The 19,294-nt window shown below is 53.9% G+C and overlaps 1 protein-coding gene across 1 annotated transcript; it reads right to left on the bottom strand.

Annotated features, from left to right (window-relative positions):
* Positions 1-1,703: 1,703 nt before the first annotated feature.
* On the bottom strand, positions 1,704-17,345 carry ARPC1B (actin related protein 2/3 complex subunit 1B). Its single transcript, XM_007536277.3, has 10 exons — positions 17,237-17,345; positions 11,918-11,993; positions 11,616-11,720; positions 9,139-9,361; positions 8,918-9,025; positions 4,418-4,624; positions 4,253-4,328; positions 2,720-2,925; positions 2,175-2,265; positions 1,704-1,984 (listed from the first exon to the last, which is right to left on the bottom strand). Exons 2-10 carry the CDS (start codon positions 11,979-11,981, stop codon positions 1,946-1,948), a joined length of 1,119 nt encoding a protein of 372 aa, XP_007536339.1. The 5' UTR covers positions 11,982-11,993; positions 17,237-17,345; the 3' UTR covers positions 1,704-1,945.
* Between the last annotated feature and the right edge of the window lie 1,949 nt (positions 17,346-19,294).

The raw sequence follows: 19,294 nt of genomic DNA, 5'->3' as shown, positions 1-19,294 counted from the left end.
ACACCTTGGAGGCTGGACCCACCCTCCCAGTCCCATGTAGGACCTTTGCCTCACAGTCACATTGAGCCAAGACTTGTGTGTGTGGGGTGGCATCTTTAGAGTCCCGGTGTCCAAACAAGAGCCTGCTTGCTGCCTGTCCATTGGTGTCTCAGAGCAGGAATATCACTGGCCCCTGCTTTCAGCCCGTAACTAGACGCCAGTGTGTAGGTCCCAGCCTGGCCTGTTAGCTGTTTGGGCCTGTCTGGGGCCCAGACCTTACTGTGGAAGACAGTACCAGCTGTGGCCACCTTGGTCTAGCCTCAGTGAAGAATAAGGTGAGGGCACTGAAGATAGCTCCCTCAGCAGAGTGCACGTGGCCGTGTGAGAGCAGGTGCTAAAGCCCCGCCACCACAGGTAGGCAGTGTGAGTGGTGGAGCAGTGCTGTTCTCTCTCTTCCCCACCTTTTCTTGAGTCCTCAGGGAGAATTCTGTGTTGCCTGGCATCTTCATCATTTCTGTGTTTGAAAATAAAGGTCCAGTGGGTTTCTACCTGTCCTGAGGGGTAGGGCTTAGAACAGCCATAGGGCACGTTTAGATCTGGCTTATCCTAGCCTGTCGAGGCGTTGGGAGGTAGTTCACTGGGGTAAGCTGTGGTCTCTGAATAGAGAGTGGCCGATAAGTGAGATTGTTCATGTATGAAACCCCAGCTCTTAAAAATTTAGAAAGACCTTACTGAGATGGGGTGGGGTGGAATAGCACACAGCACGCTGATTTGCCATGCATGTGACCCAGGTTCAGCTCAGCCCTCATGTTGAAGGAAGTTTTAAAAATGATGAACGGGGGGAGTCGGGCTGTAGCAGTGGGTTAAATGCAAGGACTGGCGTAAGGATCCCAGTTCAAGCCCCCGGCTCCCCATCTGCAGGGGAGTTGCTTCACAGACGGTGAAGCAGGTCTGCAGGTGTCTGTCTTTCTCTCCCCCTCTCTGTCTTCCCCTCCTCTCTCCATTTCTTTGTCCTATCCAACAACATTGACATCAATAATAACTACAACAATAAAAACAAGAGCAACAAAAGGAAATAAATAAAAACATTATAAAGTGATGAACAGGACTGGGGAGACGGCCTCACTTGTATTTCAAGTGACCTTTTTTGTTCTGTTTTTTTTTTTTTGTTTTTGCCTCCAGGTTTATTGCTGTTGCTTGGTGCTTGCACTATGAATCCACCACTCCTAGAGGCCTTTTTTCCCCATTTTTGTTGCCATTGCTGCTGTTGTTGGGTAGGACAGAGAAATTGAGAGAGGAGGGCAAGATGGGGAGAGAAAGATAGACACCTTCAAATCTGCTTCACCACCTGTGAAGCAACTCCCCTGCAGGTGGGGAGCGGGGGGCTCAAACCGGGATCCTTACACCAGTCTTTGTGCTTTGTGCCATGTGCACTTAACCTTCTGCACTACCGCCCGGTCCTCCATGAGTGACTTTTAAGCCTGAGGCTCTGAGCTCTCAGGCTCAATCTCCACCTCCACCATAAATCAGATCTCAGTAGTGTTCTGGTAAAACAAGATGATGAACCAAAATCAGTTCCAAATATCAAACAGACATTTTTTTCATTCAACCCCAGACCAGCTGTTTGGTCACTGAGTCTGGGCCTGGCTACCCCAACTACACTGTGTGTGGGTGGGGGGGTGGTTAGAGGCCTGAGTGAAAGCCCCCGCCCCAAGCCAGTGGGGTCGTCTGTAACCAGCTTTATTGCCTCCATCTTTAAAGCAGTTCATGACCAGCAGAGTGCTTTGGGGGCAGGTTTCACAGTACATTAAAGCATTTGAGAAAAGGCACATATCCCTTCAATAGTAGAAAAGCTTCCCTCCCCTCCCCTCCCGCGGAAGCAGCCCCTATGGGGACATCAGCAAAGCCACCTCAGCCTTTCTGGCCCCTCGCCTAACAGCCGGGCCAGGGCACCTCTCCTGGCAGGTCATTTGATCTTCAGGTCCTTCAAGGTAGATTCCAGGCTCTGGAGGGAGAGAGCAGGACAGAATGGTGGCTCTCATTCTGCAGAGCGCCTGCCCCCCACCAATTCAGGGATGGGCCCCACAACCTAGCCTAGCCTAGCAGAGGGCAGATTTGCTCTCTGGGCTTAGTCCTAGCCCTAAGGGGGGTGCTGTAGGGAGGATGGTGGGGAAAGGGCCTCAGGGCAGCCTCACCTTCACGTCCCAGATGCCCATGCCACCGTCCATGCCCGTGGTACAGAACTGTGAGCACTTGGCCTTGCCCCCGCTGAGCACCGAGATCTGGCTGCAGAGACAATCACACTGCCTTTGTAGTATCCTGGCTATTGCCCGAACAGCCCACCCTGCCCTGGGGGGGGGGGGGAACCCAATGAGAGGTGTTGAGACAGGGACAGCCTGGGGGGCTGAGATGTGAGGGACTGGAACAAACGGTGACAGTAGGGGCTGGAGGGACACACCTGGTTGTGCAGAGCCTTGGATGCCAGGGGAGGGCAGGCTGCTCCAGGAGGGGCTGCCTGCCCTCCCTTCTGGGAAGGGGACAGGAGGGCTTTTTCCTATTTCTAGTGCCTTAGTCCAGCCCCCACCTGGCCCTGAAGGGGATAGCCACTAGAGAAGCCCCCCGGCCACGGCAGGTCCTAGGAATGCAGGGCATAGTGTCTTTCTTACCTGCTCCATAAGTCAGGGGAACTGGGCTGAGGGCGGCCTGGCTCCACCCTCCAGCCCTGCGGGCCTGCGCTCACCTGACGCTGTTCTTGTGCAGCGAATCGAGGCCGGTGCCCGCCGCTGTGCTGCCCTCGGAGCTGGCCTTCTTGTCCAGGTTCTGGAAGCGCTCCCGCGCCGTGAGGCCACGCTGTGCACTCTGTTTGGGCACGTCCAGCCGCCCGCCGCAGCTCAGTGCGCCTGCAGCACCATTGTAGGTGAACAGCACCGGGAAACAGTCGTGGCCCTGTGGGGGGGGGGGCGCCACGAGGGGAAACTGAGGCCCGAGGTCGAACGGGGAAGACCCCCAGGTATGTCAACAGGGACTGGACCTTGGGGTGAGCGTCTAGGTAGCCCCACCCCGTGTGCTCCTGCTCCACCACCCACCCCAGTCAGAAATGCTTGTCTGGAACTCCCGTGGAGTGGTCCTCTGCCCTACCCAGCCTCTGCCTGATTCACGTCTGGGACCCCATTGTGATAGGGGCAGATGAGGGGGCACACTCCTTCTGGACTCAAGGTAGACCGGCATCTCCCCCGAGTGAGGTGTGACCCAGTCGTGTAATCTGAAATGCTAACTTTTGGGGCTGACGTAGCGCAACGGGTTAAGCGCATGTGACTGCTCAAGCCCCTGGCTCCCCACCTGCAGGGGAGTCGCTTCATAAGCTGTGAAGCAGGTTTGCAGGTGTCCTCTCCCTCTCTCTGTCTTTGCCTCCTCTATCCATTTCTGTCTCTCCTAAGAACCATGACATCAATAACAACAATGTGGTCCGGGAGGTGGTGCAGTAGATAAAGTATTGGATTCTCAATCATGAGGTCCCGAGTTTGATCCCCGGCAGCACATGTACCAGAGTGATGTCTGGTTCTTTCTCTCCTATCTCTCTCATGAATAAATAAATTCTTTTTAAAAATTATTTTTAAAAGGGAGTTGTGTGGTAGCGCAGTGGATTAAGCACGCATGGTGCAAAGCGCAAGGACCTGTGTAAGGATTCCGGTTCAAGCCCCGGCTCCCCACCTGCAGGGGAGTCGCTTCACAAGTGGTGAAGCAGATCTGCAGGTGTCTATCTTTCTCTGCCTTTCCCTCTCTGCCTTCCCCTCCTGTCTCCATTTCTCTCTGTCCTATCCAACAATAATGATATCAATAATAACTACAACAATAAAACAAAGGCAACAAAAGGGAATAAATATTTTTAAAATATAAGTAATAATAACCAACAACAATTTCAAAAAGCAACAAAAAGGAATTTTTTTTTTTAAAAAAAGGAAAGAAATGCTAACTTCCAGGGCAGGAATCTGGCTTTTAGCTGTTCTCTTCTCCCTCCAAGGCTTGGGGTTGGGAGTAGCAGCAGAGGAGACAGCGTCCCCCATCTGCACTGAGCAGAGAGAAAAATATATCTTCACAGGGGCGTTAAGCCACTGCAGCGTAAGGCAGCCTGTTCTGACCACTACAGATACATGATGGGAGGGAGAGGGTTGGCTGGCTGACTGGGTGGAGAGACAGATGGACAGGGGCATCCCTGGGCTGCCTGTCCCTGTCCCCGTCCCCATCCCCATCCCCTGCTGCGCCACCTCCTTACCGCTGCCACCAGACTGTTCTCGGTGATGAAGGTGAGGGCCAACAGTGGCAGTGTCTCAGAGGCCAGGGTGGCAACACTGAGGTAGAGAGGGGTGTCAGCCAGGCCCCCGCCACTCTGCCCCTCTCCCCCAGCACGCCCCAGCTCCCCCTGGGCAGGTGCACTCACGCCATCTTCTTCTCAGCATCTGCCAGGCACATGGTGCTGTCGTGGCTGACCCAGGCCACACGGCTGCCACTGGCCGAGAAGCAGACGCCATGCACCCAGCCGCAACTGCTGCTGGACTCGAACATCAGCTCCCCAAAGGGCATCTTGGAGCCCCAGGGTGTGGGGGCCGGACGCTCCTCCACCTCCTTGATGTAGGCTGAGAAGATCCTGTCAGGAGGGGTGCAGAGCAGAAGGGCTGAGGAGGGGGCTGAGAAGGGTTTCCTTCCCCCTTTAGGAGCACTGGGACCCCAAACCAGGATGCTCAGCTGGAGTCCCTTCCTGTGAACCAAAAGCCAGCCAGCCTTTCCCTTACCATATGTCTCAGGAGGGCAAGTGAGAGATCTAAGAGAGATCTGGGAGTAATGGGTTCAGAAATAAAAAGCAGACAGTGGCAACTGGCTACATTCTAGGCCTGAAGACAAGGAGGCAAGTTGGGGGTGGGGGTGACCCCAGCTGATCAGTCACTCACACGTGAGCATGAACAAGCACACGCATTGCTTTCCCTTCAGACAGAAGGCAAGAAGCCTGGCTGTAATCTGGAGGCACCAGAGGCCACACACATCCTGCTGGGACTGTCTGGGGGTGAGAGGCCAAACCCAAGGGGATTTCAAAGCATAACTTCAGAAGTTTCAGTGAGGCACTGGATTCTTCCTATGGCAACAGCAGGTCTGAAGGTGGAGTGTGGAACTAGAAATCAAGGGGGCTCTTTTATTTTTTTATTATTTATTACTATTATTACCTCCAAGTTTATTACTTGGGGCTCAGTGCCTGCACTATGAATCACTGCTCCTGGGGGCCATTTTTTCCCCACTGGATAGGACAGAGAGAAATTGAAAGGGAAGAGGGAGATAAAGAGAAACAGACACCTACAGACCTGCTCACTGCTTCTGAAGCAACCCCCTGCAGGTGGAAGCTGGGGGCTCAAACCGGGATCCTTGCATGGGTCCTTGTGCTTGTCCTTAGTACTATGTGTGCTTAACCCGGTGTGGCACCATCAGGCCCCCTGTCTAGCAGTGGATGTTAGGGTCACTCTCAACTGCACCAGATATGTTTATTATTATTATTATTGGATAGAGACAGAAAAATTGAGAGGAGAGGGAGAGACACCTGCAGTCCTGCGTTGGGGGCCAAGGGCATGAACCTGGCTCCTTCCTTATGCAATATAATGTGAGCACTTAACCAGGTGTGACCCCACCTGGCCCCAGATATATTTAATTTGATTATTTGAAAGGTTTATTAATGAGAGAAACAGAATCAGGGAATCACTAGCATATGTGATGCCAAGGATCAAATCCAGGGCTCCCATGCTTGAGGGCCCCATGCTTTACCCCTGTTGCCACCTCCAGACCACCAATCTTATGTAATTTCCATTTACTTTTTTATTTTAAAGTATTTATTTATTCATGAAAAAGATAGGAGAGAAAGAAACAGCCATCACTCTGGTATGTGTGCTGCCGGGTATTGAACTTGGGACCTCATGATTGAGAATCCAATGTTTTATCTACTGCGCCACCTCCCGGACCACAGTTTCCATTTATTTATGAGATGAAGGAGGGAGGAGAAATAAAGCCAGAGCATCATTCTGTCACACACAACGCCAGGGATTGAACTAGGGGCCATAAACTCCAGAGTCCAAAGCTTTATTCATGGGGCCACACTACATGTATGTATGCCTGTTTATCAGAGTACTGCTCAGCTCTGAGGGCTGATGGTGGTGCTGGGGATTGAACTTGGAAGCCTTTGGTTCTTCAGGCATGAAAGTCTTTTCACATAACCAATATGAAGTTATCTCCCTAGCCCACTATATGTTGTGGTTTGTTTGCACTGCTCAGCTGAACCTGAGACTTTAGAGCCTAAAGCAAGAGAGTCTCTTTTGTATAATCATTATGCTACCTCCCCCACTGTATGTTTTTATTTATTTTGATAGAACATAGAAAAATTGAGAGGAGGGGATGACAGGGAGGAAGATACCTGCAGACCTGTTTCACTACTTGTGAAGTGACCCCCCCTGCAGGTGGGGAGTCGGGGGCTCGAACTGGGATCCTTGAGCGGGTATTTTTGCACTTTGAGCTATGTACCGCCCAGCCCCTGTATCTTTTTTTTTTTTAAGATTCTTTTTTAAAAAAATATTTATTCCTTTTTGTTGCCCTTGTTTTATTGTTTGTAGTTATTGTTGTTGATCTTGTTGCTGTTGGGTAGGACAGAGAGAAACGGAGAGAAGAGGGGAAGACAGGGGGAGAGAAACCTGCAGACCTGCTTCAAAGCCTGTGAAGCGAATCCCCTGTAGGTATGCAGCCGGGGGCTTGAATCGAAGATTTTATTTTAATGTTTATTTCCGTTTGTTGCCTTTGTTTTACTGTTGTAGTTGTTGTTGTTGGATAGAACAGAGAGAAATGGAGAGAGAAGGGGAAGACAGGGGGAGAGATAGACACCTACAGACCTGCTTCACTGTTTGTGAAATGACTCCCCTGCAGGTGGGGAGCCAGGGGCTTGAACCTGGATCCTTAGGCTAATTCTTGCACTTTGCGCCACTGGCGCTTAACCCACTGCTCTACTGCCTGACCCCCCCCTGTATTTTTTTATATTTATTTTCCCTTTTGTTGCTCTTTATTATTATTGTTGTAGTTATTATTTTTGTTATTGATGTCATTGTTAGATAGGACAGAGAGAAAAGGAGAGAGGAGGGGAAGGCAGAGAGGAGGAGAGAAAGATACCTGCAGACCTGCTTCACCGCCTGTGAAGCAATTCCCCTGCATGTGGGGAGCCAGGGGTTCTAACCGGGATCCTTAGGCTGGTCCTTGCTCTTTGTGCCATGTTCGCTACTGCCCGACTCCCTTAAAGATGCATTTATTCATGTCATGAAATTGTTCTGGGATCAAACCAGGGGGCATCATGCAAGTCCTGTGCTTCCCCTTGCACTTGGCCCCTTGCACTTGGTACAGATGCATGTGCACGTGTCTGTGGGTGTGCTGGGGACATGCATGATTCTTAGCTCCTAGACCTAATTTTTTTAATTTGAAGGTTAATGGTTTAAAATACTTTAATTAAAGAAATTTCTTGGGAGTTGGGCGGTAGCGCAGTGGGTTAAGCGCACGTGGCACAAAGCGTAAGGACTGGCGTTAAGGATCCTGGTTCGAGCCTCCGACTCCCCACCTGCAGGGGAGTCGCTTCACAAGTGGTGAAGCAGGTCTGCAGGTGTCTATCTTTCTCTCCCCCTCTCTGCCTTCCCCTCCTCTCTCCATTTCTCTGTCCTATGCAACAGTGATGACATCAATAACAACAATAATAACCACAACAATAAGTCAAGGGCAACAAAAGGGAATAAATATTAAAAAAAAGAAATTTATTTATTGCATAGAGATAGCCAGAAATGAGAGGGGAGGGGTGGTAGGGAGGGAGAGAGACACCTGCAACACTGCTTCACCACTCAAAAAGCTTTCCTCCTGCAGGCAAGGACCGAGGCTTGAATCTGGACCCTTCTTTTTTTTTTTTTTAATTTTTTTTTAATATTTATTTTATTTATTCCCTTTTGTTACCCTTGTTGTTTTATTGTTGTTGTTATTGGTGTCGTCGTTGTTGGATAGGACAGAGAGAAATAGAGAGAGGGAGGGGAAGACAGAGAGGAGGAGAGAAAGATAGACACCTGCAGACCTGCTTCACCGCCTGTGAAGCGACTCCCCTGCAGGTGGGGAGCCGGGGTTCGAACCGGATCCTTATGCCGGTCCTTGTGCTTTGCACCACCTGCGCTTAGCCCGCTGCACTACAGCCCGACTCCCCTGAATCTGGACCCTTCTGCATTGTAACATGTCCACTCAACCAGGTTCACCACCACCTGCCCCCAGTTAAAGAAATTTCTAAGACTGGGGGCAAAAGTCTTAGAAAAGAGTCTGCAAAAGACTCTTATGCCTGAGTCTCTTAGGTCCTAGGTTCAATCCCTTGCACCACTAATAGTCAGGGCTGAGCAGTGCTGTGGTCTTTCTGTAATTCTCTTGGTCATTAGAAAAACAAAAAAAGACGTGGTCCTAGACGTGGCACAGTGGATAAAGCAGTGGACTCTCAAAACATGAAATCCCAAATTCAATCCCTGGCAGTACAAGTACCAAAGTAATGTCTGGTTCTTTCTCCCTCCCTTTCTCATTAATAAGTCAATATATAAAACCTTAAACAAAAAAAGTAAAACGTAAAAAAGAAAATTACATTTAAATAAAGAAATGTCTTAAGATCATAAACAGCAGGGAGAGGAAGAGATGCAGGCATAACAGCTCTGTTCCATCAGTGGAGTTTCCCTTGTGCAGTGATGCTCTTAATGACGCCAGGGTTCCAACTCTGGGACCTTACACTTGACAAGGCACGTCCCCTACTGGGTGAGCCATCTCCCAGCCCCTGGAACCTGGGGCCCTTGGGCACACCCATCCTGCACCTGCCACTGAGCCAACCCCTAATGGCCACCCATTCCCTCACCTGCACTTGAAGTCGCAGGATCCCGCCGCCAGCAGCACATTGTTGGGATGCCAGTCCAGGCTGAGCACGGTGGAGCGGATGGGCTTCTTGATGTGTTTGCACACCCACCTGCACAGGAGGGCGGACAGGTGAGCTGGAGGGAGGGCCGGGTAGGTGGGCAGGCACCCAGGCTTCCAGATGGTGACATGCTAGGCCCCCTCCTCCAGGGCTGAGGCACCCACCAGTCATTCTCCTGCTCGAAGTAGCAGATGGAGATGACACGAGAGCCGCTGCCCACTGCAAACTTGTTCTCTTGGGGCGCCCAGCGCACGCAGCGGGCAGCACGGTTGATGCGCAGGATGACTAGCGTGGGCTTCCAGACGTGACCCTTGAGCGTCCACACGTAGGCGTTGCGGTCGGTGCCGCAGGTCACGATGCGGTTGCTCTCGGGCGCCCAGTCGATGCCTGTGTGTGTGTGGGGGGGTAGTGGCAGGCTGAAGGCCTAGAGAGGGCACTCCATGCTGTGCTCACAGGAGAGGCCCAGAGCACACAACCTGAACACACGTCTATTATTACTATTATTATTCATTGGATAGAGACAAATTAATCAAGGGCAGGGGTAGATAGCATAATGGTTCTGCAAAGAGACTGTCATGCCTGAGGCTCCAAAGTCCCAGGTTCAATCTCCTGCACCACCATAAACCAGAGCTGAGCAGTACTCTGGTAAAGATAGATAAAATTAGGTAGTCAGCAGTAGCGCAGCGTATTAAGCACACATGGCACAAAGAGGAAGGACCAGCCTAAGGATCCCGGTTTGAGTCCTCGGCTCCCCACCTGCAGTGGGGGTCACTTCACAGGCGGTGAAGTAGGTCTGCAGGTGTCTATCTTTCTTCCCCCCTCTGCCTTCCCCTCCTCTCTCCATTTCTCTCTGTCCTATCTAACAACGATGACATCAATAACAACAACTACAACAATGAAAAAACGAGCAACATAAGGGAAAATAAATATAAAAAAATCAGTCGGGCGGTAGTGCAGTGGGTTAAGCACAGGTGGCGCAAAGCTGGCATAAGGATCTCGGTTTGAGCCCCTGGCTCCTCACCTGCAGGGGTGTCATTTGACATGCAATGAAGCAGGTCTGCAGGTGTCTATCTTTCCCCCTCTGTCTTCCCTTCCTCTCTCCATTTCTCTCTGTCCTATCCAACAACAACAGCATTAATAACAATAATAAGGGCAACAAAAATGGGGGAAAAATAGCCTCCAGGAACAGTGGATTTGCAGTGCTGGTACCGAGTCCTAGCAATAACCCTGGAGGCAAATAAAATTTAATTTAATTTAAAAGAAATCGAGAGTGAAACAGGAGAGACAGTTGCAGCCCTGCTTAATCACTCATGAAGCTTCCTCTTCCAGATGAGGACCAGAGGCTTGAACCTGGATTCTCCAGCAGCACTGTAACATATCCATTTAACTAGGTGCACCACTGCCAGACCCTCCCCCACCTTTTTTGTTTTGTTTTGTTTTATTTATTTTGGACAGAGAGAAGTTGAGAGCAGAAGGGGAGATAGAGAGGGCAGGGGGTAGATAGTATAATGAGTATGCAAATGACTCTCATGCCTGAGGATCCTTCAAGCCCCAGGTTCAATCCCTCGCACCACCATAAGCCAGAGCTGAACAGTGCTCTGGTAAAAAAAAAAAAAAAAACAGGGAAAGAGACACCCCTATAATACTGCTTCACCACTTATGAAGTTTCCCCCTCCCCCCCCTGCAGGTAGGGACCAGGGGCTTGAACCTGAGTCCTTGTGCATGGTAATACGTGCACTTAGCCAGGTGTGCCATCCAGCCCCTCCTCAATTTCTCTGTCCTATCAAATTAAAAAATAAAGGGGTAGGGAAGGCAACATAATGGTTCTGTGAAAGACTTCCATGCCTGAGGCCCCAAGGTCTCAGGTTCAATCCTCAGCATCTCCATAAGCCTGAGCTGAACAGTGTTCTGGGATTTCTGTATTTCTCTATCTCTCATTAAAATAAACAAAATTGAGGCCAGGCGCACACATTACAGTGCACAAGGTCCTAGGTTCAAGCCCCTGGTCTCCACCTGCAGAGGGAAAGCTGCTTGAGTGATGGAGAGCTGCAGGTGGGTCTCGTCTCTTCTCCCTCTCTCCTCTCAATTCCTCGCTGTGTCTATCCAATAATAATTTTTTAAAAATAAAGCAAATTGGGAGTCGGGCGGTAGCACAGCGGGTTAAGCGCAGGTGGCGCAAAGCGCAAAGACTGGTGTAAGGATCCCAGTTCGAGCCCCCGGCTCCCCACCTGCAGAGGAGTCGCTTCACAGGTGGTGAAGCAGGTCTGCAGGTGTCTGTCTCTCCCCCTCTCTGTCTTCCCCTCCTCTCTCCATTTCTCGCTGTCCTATCCAACAACAATGACATCAATAACAACAATAAAAAGGGCAACAAAAGGGAATAAATAAATAATTAAAGCAAATTAAAAAAATAATAAAGCAGGCCTTAGGAAGAAAAGACAAGGACCTTTGGAATTCTGAGGCAGCCTCTCCCGAAGGCCATAGCCTCTACTGTTTTCAGCAGCTGGAGCAGGAGCCTGCATCATCCCATCTACCTCAGCCAGGTGGAATCAGGGCCTTGGCGCTTGCACCCAACCTGAGCCTGATGAAGTGAGTGGGGGTGACCCGACCCCCTGCCAGGGTGATGCCAACTGGTTGGACCTACCTGTCACCTGGCCGTTGTGCTCCTTGAGCTCGTGCACCTTGTTCCACTTGGCCCCGCTCTTCTCGTAGATGTGCACCTCATGGTTGTTGGGGCAGATGGCGATCTCTGCTGGGTGGCAGGCGGGGTGAGATGAGTGGGTGCCCCCACAGCCCCCCTTCCACTGGGAAGGCCCTTCCCAGGCCACCCGGACAAGGCTTCTTCCTCTGAGGGGCCCCCAACAGGCCTGGGGGCTACTGTCCCCTCCACCCCGGGACACCTCCTGGGGCCCTGGGCCCCTCCACCCATCGGCAGCGAGCACTCACGGGTACGGTCCTTGTTCCAGGCGTGGCAGCTGATGGGCTCCACCAGGAAGCTGTAGTAAGCCATGGCTCTTGGCTCCTGCGTTGGGGAGGAGGGAGCCGTCAGCCTGAGGCTTCCGTTTCTTTGTCTTTATTTTATTTTGTTATTGGATAGAGACAGAGAAATTGAGAGACAAGGGGAGACAGAGGAAGAGAGAGATGCCTGCAGACCTGTTTCACCGCCTGTGAAGTGACTCCCCTGCAGGTGGGGAGCCAGGGGCTTGAACTGGGATCCTAACTGGTCCTTGTGCTTTGTACCACGTGCACCCAACCCGTTGCGCTACCGCCCAACTCCCTGTCATTTAATTTTATTATATTTGCCACCAGGTTATTGCTGGGGCTAAGTGGCAGTACTATGAATCCATTGCTCCCAGAGGCTGCTTTTTCCATTCTACTGGATAGGACAGAGAAATTGAGAGAGGGAAACGGAGACACCTGCAGACCTGCTTTACCGCATCATCCTGCAGGCGGGGAGCGGAGGTACATGGTAAGTGTGCACTCAGCCAGGTCAGTCAGGGCTTCACTTTCCTTCTCATCTCACAACCTGTCTCTGAGGCTTTGGGGAACAGAAACAGGACGGTGGTGGGAGCAAGTGCTGGTGATGTGGGGAGTGATGATGGGCCCTAGAGCCAGTTTCCAGGTGAGACCCTCCCGGTCCATGTTCACCATACTTGTCCCCATGGACTGGTGGGTGACATGGCCCTCGTTCCTGTGCCCCTGGGATGGAGCCAGATGGGTAAAGACAGCTGAGATGCTCTAGGCCCGGGGGGTGGGTGGGTGGGGGCATATGGCATACAATAGGTGCTCAATCAATATTTGATGAACATGATTTTCGCTGCCTAGTAGAGTGCGTTCTCTGCTCTTTGAGATACCACAACCACCCAGCAAGTCCAGAATGCTCCTCGCTTGCTGGATCTGAGCCTCAGCGCTTCCTTCCTCCCCCCACAAGGCTAGTGGGGGAAGGCCCCCAGCCCAGAGTCACAGGGGGTCCAGGCTACTGCTCCTCAGCTCTGAGCACTGCTCCCCAGGAAGGCAGAGGAGGCCTCATCCATGCCCAGTGTGGCCCTGGCTGCCGGCCCAAGGGGGCACCATACCACTTACGGCCAGGGGTGTGGGTGGGGGCTCTGCGGACAGCCCAGATGCAGACCAGCTGCTTTCATTCGTAGCAGGAAGTTCTGGTGTTCCTGGCTCAGAGATAGCCGCCCACAGGCCCAAAGCCTGGTACCAGCAAGTCCTCAACATCAAAATGAGAAGGCGTCCTGGGCTCAGGCCTCACACTCCTGCCTGCTTAGCTCCACCCAACATATACTCACACACACACACTCCTGCCTGCTTAGCTCCACCCCCCCCACACTGATATACACACACACACACACACACACACACACACACTCCCTCTCTCTCTCTCTCTCTCTCTCTCTCTCTCCCCCCTGCCTGCTCAGCCTTGCATGCACATGCTTCAGCTCCTCTCCTTACAAGGTATGTGCACGTGCATGTGGCAGAGGCTCCGGAAGTGGCGTCTGGCAGCCACTGGTCCATAGCAGGCTGATGGGGCCTCCCCCAGCCCTTCCCTGTGACTGGCCCCAGCCAGCTGCCTCCCTGTCCACACTGCAGAGATGTCAGACCTTGGGGACTGAAGAGTATCAGACCTTGGGGACTGAGAGTGCCAGGCCAGCTGACCACTGAGCAGTGCTAGTCAGCTCACCCCTACTTCCCGAGGGCAACCAAGGCCTGAGCTCTACATACCTTCAACCACCCCTGCCTTCTTAGTCTCAGGACTCTAGCTCAGGTGGTTCAGAAGGAAGAACCCCATGGCTGCACCCAGGGGTCCCCAGATCCTGAACCTCAGGTGGTCAAAAGAACCCAGCATACCAGTGGTAGTGTCAAGGATTTGCCCTGTGATGGGGGAGAGAGGGCCTAGAAAGCATGTGGGGTCCAGGTGGCAGGGGCAGTGAAGGTGGATGGCCAGCTCTGCCTGGGGTGTCAGCTCCTACACTGGAGAATGACTCAGCTGGAAGGATTCAGGGAGCCCTGATCTCATTTCCTGGGACCCCAGAGTTTTTAGGGCAGAAAGTTCTCAGGTTCAATCCCCTGCACCACCATAAGCCAGAGCTGAGCAGTACTCTGGTTTAAAAAAATAAATAGATAAATAAAAGTAAATACAGTTTAAAAAGTTTTCATTTCTGGTAAGGGTGGCCACAGAAATGTGACAGGCAGGGGAGGGCTGTGACAAAACAATGTCAGCCAGTCACGAGAGAGGCCAGGTGGTGGTGCACCTGGTTGAGTGCACACATTACAGTGCACAAAGACCCAGGTTCAAGCCCCTATCCCCACCTGCAGGGGGAAAGCTCCATGAGTAGTGATGCAGGGTTTCAGGTGGCTCTTGTTTCGTTCCCTATCTCCTTCTCTCTGGCCCCTTCAATTTCTCTCTGTCTCTGTCCAACAGTGAACAAAGAATAAATAAGTTCAGCAGAAACACTTCCTAGTCCATGGGGCCAGTACATTATGGAGGGACAAGGGTGCAGTTCTCCTTTTTCAGAGCCTCTGCAAAGTAGCTGAAACCAGCATCAAGGGGACCCCCCCTCCCCCACCACCACCCACACCCCCAATGAGGAAGTGGGAGGCCCAGGGGTGTGGCTTCTCCAGGGGGAGATGTCATGTCAGAGGAATAGGCCGCCCTGCCAGGGGAACTTGAATATAGTCATTCCCACGAAGCTGTGTCCCAGTATCCCTAGAGGAAAGGTAACGGGCTGCTTTGCCCATGTGTCCTGGGTCTCTGTGTGTCCCTTCCCCCAGGAAGAGTGAGACTGGGAGACCAGGGTTCAAGTCCCCCTACACCACCCCCCCACACACACATACACCACACCACTGTTGGGTGTGGCAGGAACTGTTCACAGGTGAATCCCGGCACTGATGACAGGGCCCAGCACACAGGCAGTGCTCAGAATCTGTCTTGAATGTGGCTGAATGAATGGACCATGCTCCTTCCTTTCTCTCCCTCTCTCCCTCCCTCCCCCAGTGGCTCATCTGTAAGGAAAATGCCCGTCTCCTGCATGGCAATGCCTGTACTTTTTAAATGCAGGCTGGAGGGCGGGGGGGGGGGCATGATCAAAAACAGCTTGGATGGCGGCTGGCTGCCAGGATAGGTTTTTGGGTCTCCCATTCCTAGCTGGCTCCCCCCAGCTCCTGGGCTCTCCTCACACTCCCTCCTGCCCAGGATGGAGAGAAAAGGGTGGAGGCTTTGAGAGCAGCAATCTGGGGGAGGAGGGTTTGGCTACCTTTGAGGCTAACTAACACAAAGGCCTGGCTGCCAGCACCGAGTATGGGCCCTCAAGCCACGGGGCCTGGGGTGGGGGTGGGGAGACCCCACCCAACTCGGAGGCCCCAGGGAGCCGCCTGCCCACAGTACTCCACCAGTGGTTACTCAACTTCCTGCAGCGCCCAGAGCAGCCAAGCCACCCCCCCACCCCCACCCCCAGGCTGCCTCTTCAAAAAGCTCTCAGGAAGGACCCACACCACCAAGCACTAGCTCCAGGCATCCAATCCAAGCAAAACAGGACCTAGAAGCACAGCAACCCATGCTGGCAGGGCTGGGAGATACTCCTCAGTGATTCAACTGAGCAGGGGAGTCAAGGGCACTGGACTCAGCCCCCAGAAAGGGACTGAGAGAGCCAAACTCCCCCTTGGGGAACAGGACTTGAAAGCTGCTTCCGTTCTTGGGTCACAGAATCTCATTCCAGGGCTAAGAAAATTGCCACAGACTTTTATTTTTTTAGCCAGCTCATAATAACCTTCTTTGTGATGGTAACAGGGTGGAAACATCCAGATGGTACAGGGAGGGAAAGAGCAATGATATTACCACACAGGGATGCTATTTAGCGGTGAGAAAGTGTGCATGCTTTGCACAAAGACCCTGCTGTATGCACAGATGGAATCCTGGTTGCGCAACGCAAGGGCTCAGCTCTGATCTGAGTGCCCCGGGGCCCCAGGGACATTACATTCTCTCCAAGAGCGCATTTTCTTTCCCTCTTCCCTTTGTCTCTGGGAGGACTTTTTCAGATAAAGAGACAGCTGGAGAGACACCAAAACTTTCTCCAGTGCCCTGTGGGTTTCTGGGCTGGACCCTGAGGTTGTATGCTTGGGCTTGGAAAGTCTGCCTCCTCCCCCCAAGAGCACTGCTCAGCTATGGCTTCACTGGTGTGGGGAGTGGGGGGGACTGAACGGGGGCTTTGGAGCCTCAGGCAGGAGAGTGTCTTGGCATCACCGTTATTCCATCTCTGCTGCACAGTGTAAAGTTTTTTTGCTCATCGATCTGGTCTGGGGCGGGGGTGTTCTCTTCAGCCTTCACTTTGTCCAGGAGGAAACAGGCTGGGCTCAAAAAGCTATGGCCTGCTCCAAGTCACCCACTCCGTAAGGGGCACCACTGGGGACTCCTGATTCTGGAGGCCAGAAAGTTAGGCCCACGTGGGTGACATGATATAAATATGGGCATTTTTTTTTTGCCACTGCAATCCAGACCAGCTTTAGGAAGGGAGGTGTGGGGGGGGGTGGCACTGGAGTTTCTCCTGGTGCCATAGCACCCGCCCATGTGGTAACAGGGTTGGAACAGGAACTGGGGCATGGCAGGTCGGCGCCTACCTGGTGAGCTATCTCTCAGTTCCCCCCCCTCCCCGCAAGCTTTATAAAGGCAGCCAGAAGTGATCCCATGGTTGTGCGCCTGGCACCCAGCCAGGGACCGGGGGAGGGGGTGGGGGGGGTGGGGGGTACAGAAGCCCATTGGCAGAGGAGGAAGCTGGGAGGCCAGGTAGGGCTGGGGGGCCCCACCCCGAAAGAGGAAGCTGGCCCCTGAGGCGGGGGTGCCTGGGGGCACAGCTGCAGGGGGCGCCCAGGGGTACCCTGGTCGCGGCCCCCCCCCCACTGCCCTGGGCGCGGGGCTCAGACCCGGGGCAGGCGGCCCACAAGGCGGGGAAGGGAGCCCGGTGGGCGCCAGCTCATTTCCCGGCCGGCAACCCGGAAGGCTGGCGGAGGGCGTGGGCTCTCATGGTCCAGAATAACTGGGGCCGGGCTGGGCGGGGGGCGCCCCAGAGCCCCTCTCCGTTCGCACCCCACCCCGCCCTCCTCCCCATCACCTGGGGGGATCCCATCCCACTTGTCCGCGAGGCCCCCTCCTCTCCAGGCAGGATCCCCAGTGACCCCCCCCCCATGTGTCTTCGCCTCACCCCGCGCTCCTAAACCACCCTCCAGGACCCCACCAGCATGCGCCCCCCAAGCCTCCCCGCTCACCTCGAGGTCCCCGGCCGCGGACTCTGGGCAGTCGACGCGCCGAACCGGCTCTGGGCCCCGGGCGCCGAGGCCACTTCCTCGTGGGTGGGGGCGGGACCTGGGCGGCGGGCGGGGCGGCCGCTGCGGGCGGGGCCGGGCCACCCGGGGAAACTGAGGCCGGGGGCTGGGACAGCAGGGTGGGTGGCGAGGGCCAGGGAGTCCCAGGGCCGGGGACTCCGATGGGCCGGGGGCGACCGCAGGAGGGACAGACAGGGGTTCCGCGAAGTGGGGGAATCCCCAGGACATGTAGGGGCCCCCAGGGGGAGGGTCCCGGGGTAGGGGTCCCATGGGGCAGGGGACAGTTGGGGGTGTCACCATGGGGTGGAGTGTCCCGAGGGGGTATGGGAGACACTGGGAGTGTCCTGGGGGTGGGGGGTTCTGTGCTCATGCATTGATGACAGGGATTGACCCAGACCCCACTGATGGGCTCCAAGCCCTGGCCCCTGCAGCCCCCCATCACTTCCTTGAAGTCACCTGTCAATTCCCAAGTCACCAGAGTCTAGAGCCAGCCCTCTCCCCCCATCAGTGGTAGTTCCTGAGGTTCCCCTTGGCCCGGTTTCACTCACTTTGTCCAGCCTGGGGGCGTGGACACAGCCATGTGGCCAGTACTGGCTACTTTGTCACCCCAAGGGCCATGGGGACGCAGAGTCCTACCCCCATCGTGACCCAAAGGAGACCCAGTGCTGAGTGTGGGGAGTGGGTGCTGGGCTGGCGGTATGTGTGTGTGTGTTGTCCACCCCTTAGGCTGGGGGGCTGTTTCCAGGCCCCTCCTTTTGTGGGGATCCCTGGCTATCCCCTCCCATTAGGCCCACAGGCTAGGACAGACTCAGTGGGGATGCACCCCTGCTGGTGTTTCCTTGGGGGGCAGGCATAAGTGAGGCAGACTGGGGTGGGCCTGGAGGTGTGAGAACATGCTGGAGGAGATTACTGTTTCTTCCTGCCTCCTCAGGTACCGCTACCCAACCCCCTTCCGCCTTTTGGGGCTCTGAGAACCCAGTTCCCACACCCACACTGACTCCTCTGCTCATGGGAGGAAGGCTTGCTTCCTCCCTGAGAGCTGGCCCTACTGCCTCTTGGTCACAAGATGGCAGCCAAGAGCCAGCATCTGTCTGGAAGTTGCCCTCTCCAGAAGCATCAGCCTCCCTTCTCAGGATGTGTCCACCCTATACAGAGGGGCCCCGAGGTCTTCTGATTGGGGTGGGCCCCCAGGTCTGGCCCCCTTCTGGGTCACTTGCTGTGTATCTGTTCAAGCCAGATGTCAGTCTGTAATGAAGCCCCCCAGGGTGTCATCACTGTGTGTGTGTTCCTTCTCACCAGTGTCAGTACCTGGGTTCTGGTTCCTACAGTGCAGTGATACAGACCCGGGTACTCCAAGAAGTCCACCCAGCTGGGGCTCTCCTGGAGGGAGTTGAGAGAAGGGCAAAATGGAGCTGCTTGGCCCTGAGGATGGAGCTGTATGTGGATCCTACATGGCGCCAGTGGGTCGGGGACATGGCCCTCCCTGCTCAGGGCTGCTCTGTGCTTCTGTACTGCACTAACTACAACAACACAGTACTCGACACGGCAATCTCTAAAGCAAAGTGCCCACATGTTGTCCTCATGGCGTGCACAGGAACAGCGGGAGTGGGTGGTGCTGGGAGTGGAGACCAGTCTGGGGGGAAGGTCTTGGAGCAGGGCCCCCTGGGCTTGGCTACTCAGCGTGTGTGTGTGGGTTCTCTGCTGCCTCGAGTGCAAAACGGGAGCAGCATGTCTACTTTGCTAACAACACTGCTAACTGGTTCTTCTGGCTTTAGTCTACCCAGATTGGGTCAGCTTAAGGAACGTAAGAGCTGGGCTGAGGAGGGACCATAATGGTGAGGCAGCAAAGGTCCCAGGTCCAATCCCCAGTACCACCATCCATAAGCCAGAGCTGGGCAGTGCTCTGGTTAAAACTAAAGCCAAACCAAACGTGAAAGCCAAAGTCTGGGACGTAGCAGTAGAGTAGGTCTTGCAAACATGAGGTCCTGCATTCGAATCCCA

The sequence above is a fragment of the Erinaceus europaeus genome, chromosome 15 (assembly GCF_950295315.1).
Source record: "Erinaceus europaeus chromosome 15, mEriEur2.1, whole genome shotgun sequence".
Classification (NCBI taxonomy): Eukaryota; Metazoa; Chordata; class Mammalia; order Eulipotyphla; family Erinaceidae; genus Erinaceus; species Erinaceus europaeus.
This window is presented reverse-complemented; position numbering and strand designations above follow the sequence as displayed.

Bases quoted from the DNA above. Each gene is read 5' to 3' on its own strand.
- ARPC1B (XM_007536277.3), bottom strand. From the start codon at position 11,981: ATGGCTTACTACAGCTTCCTGGTGGAGCCCATCAGCTGCCACGCCTGG. The intron at 4,625-8,917 runs GTGAGGGAATGG...CCCTCCTGACAG, and splicing joins TCCTGCGACTTCAAGTGCAG to GATCTTCTCAGCCTACATCA. The intron at 2,926-4,252 runs GTAAGGAGGTGG...CCCCCCCCACAG, and splicing joins AGAACAGTCTGGTGGCAGCG to GGCCACGACTGTTTCCCGGT.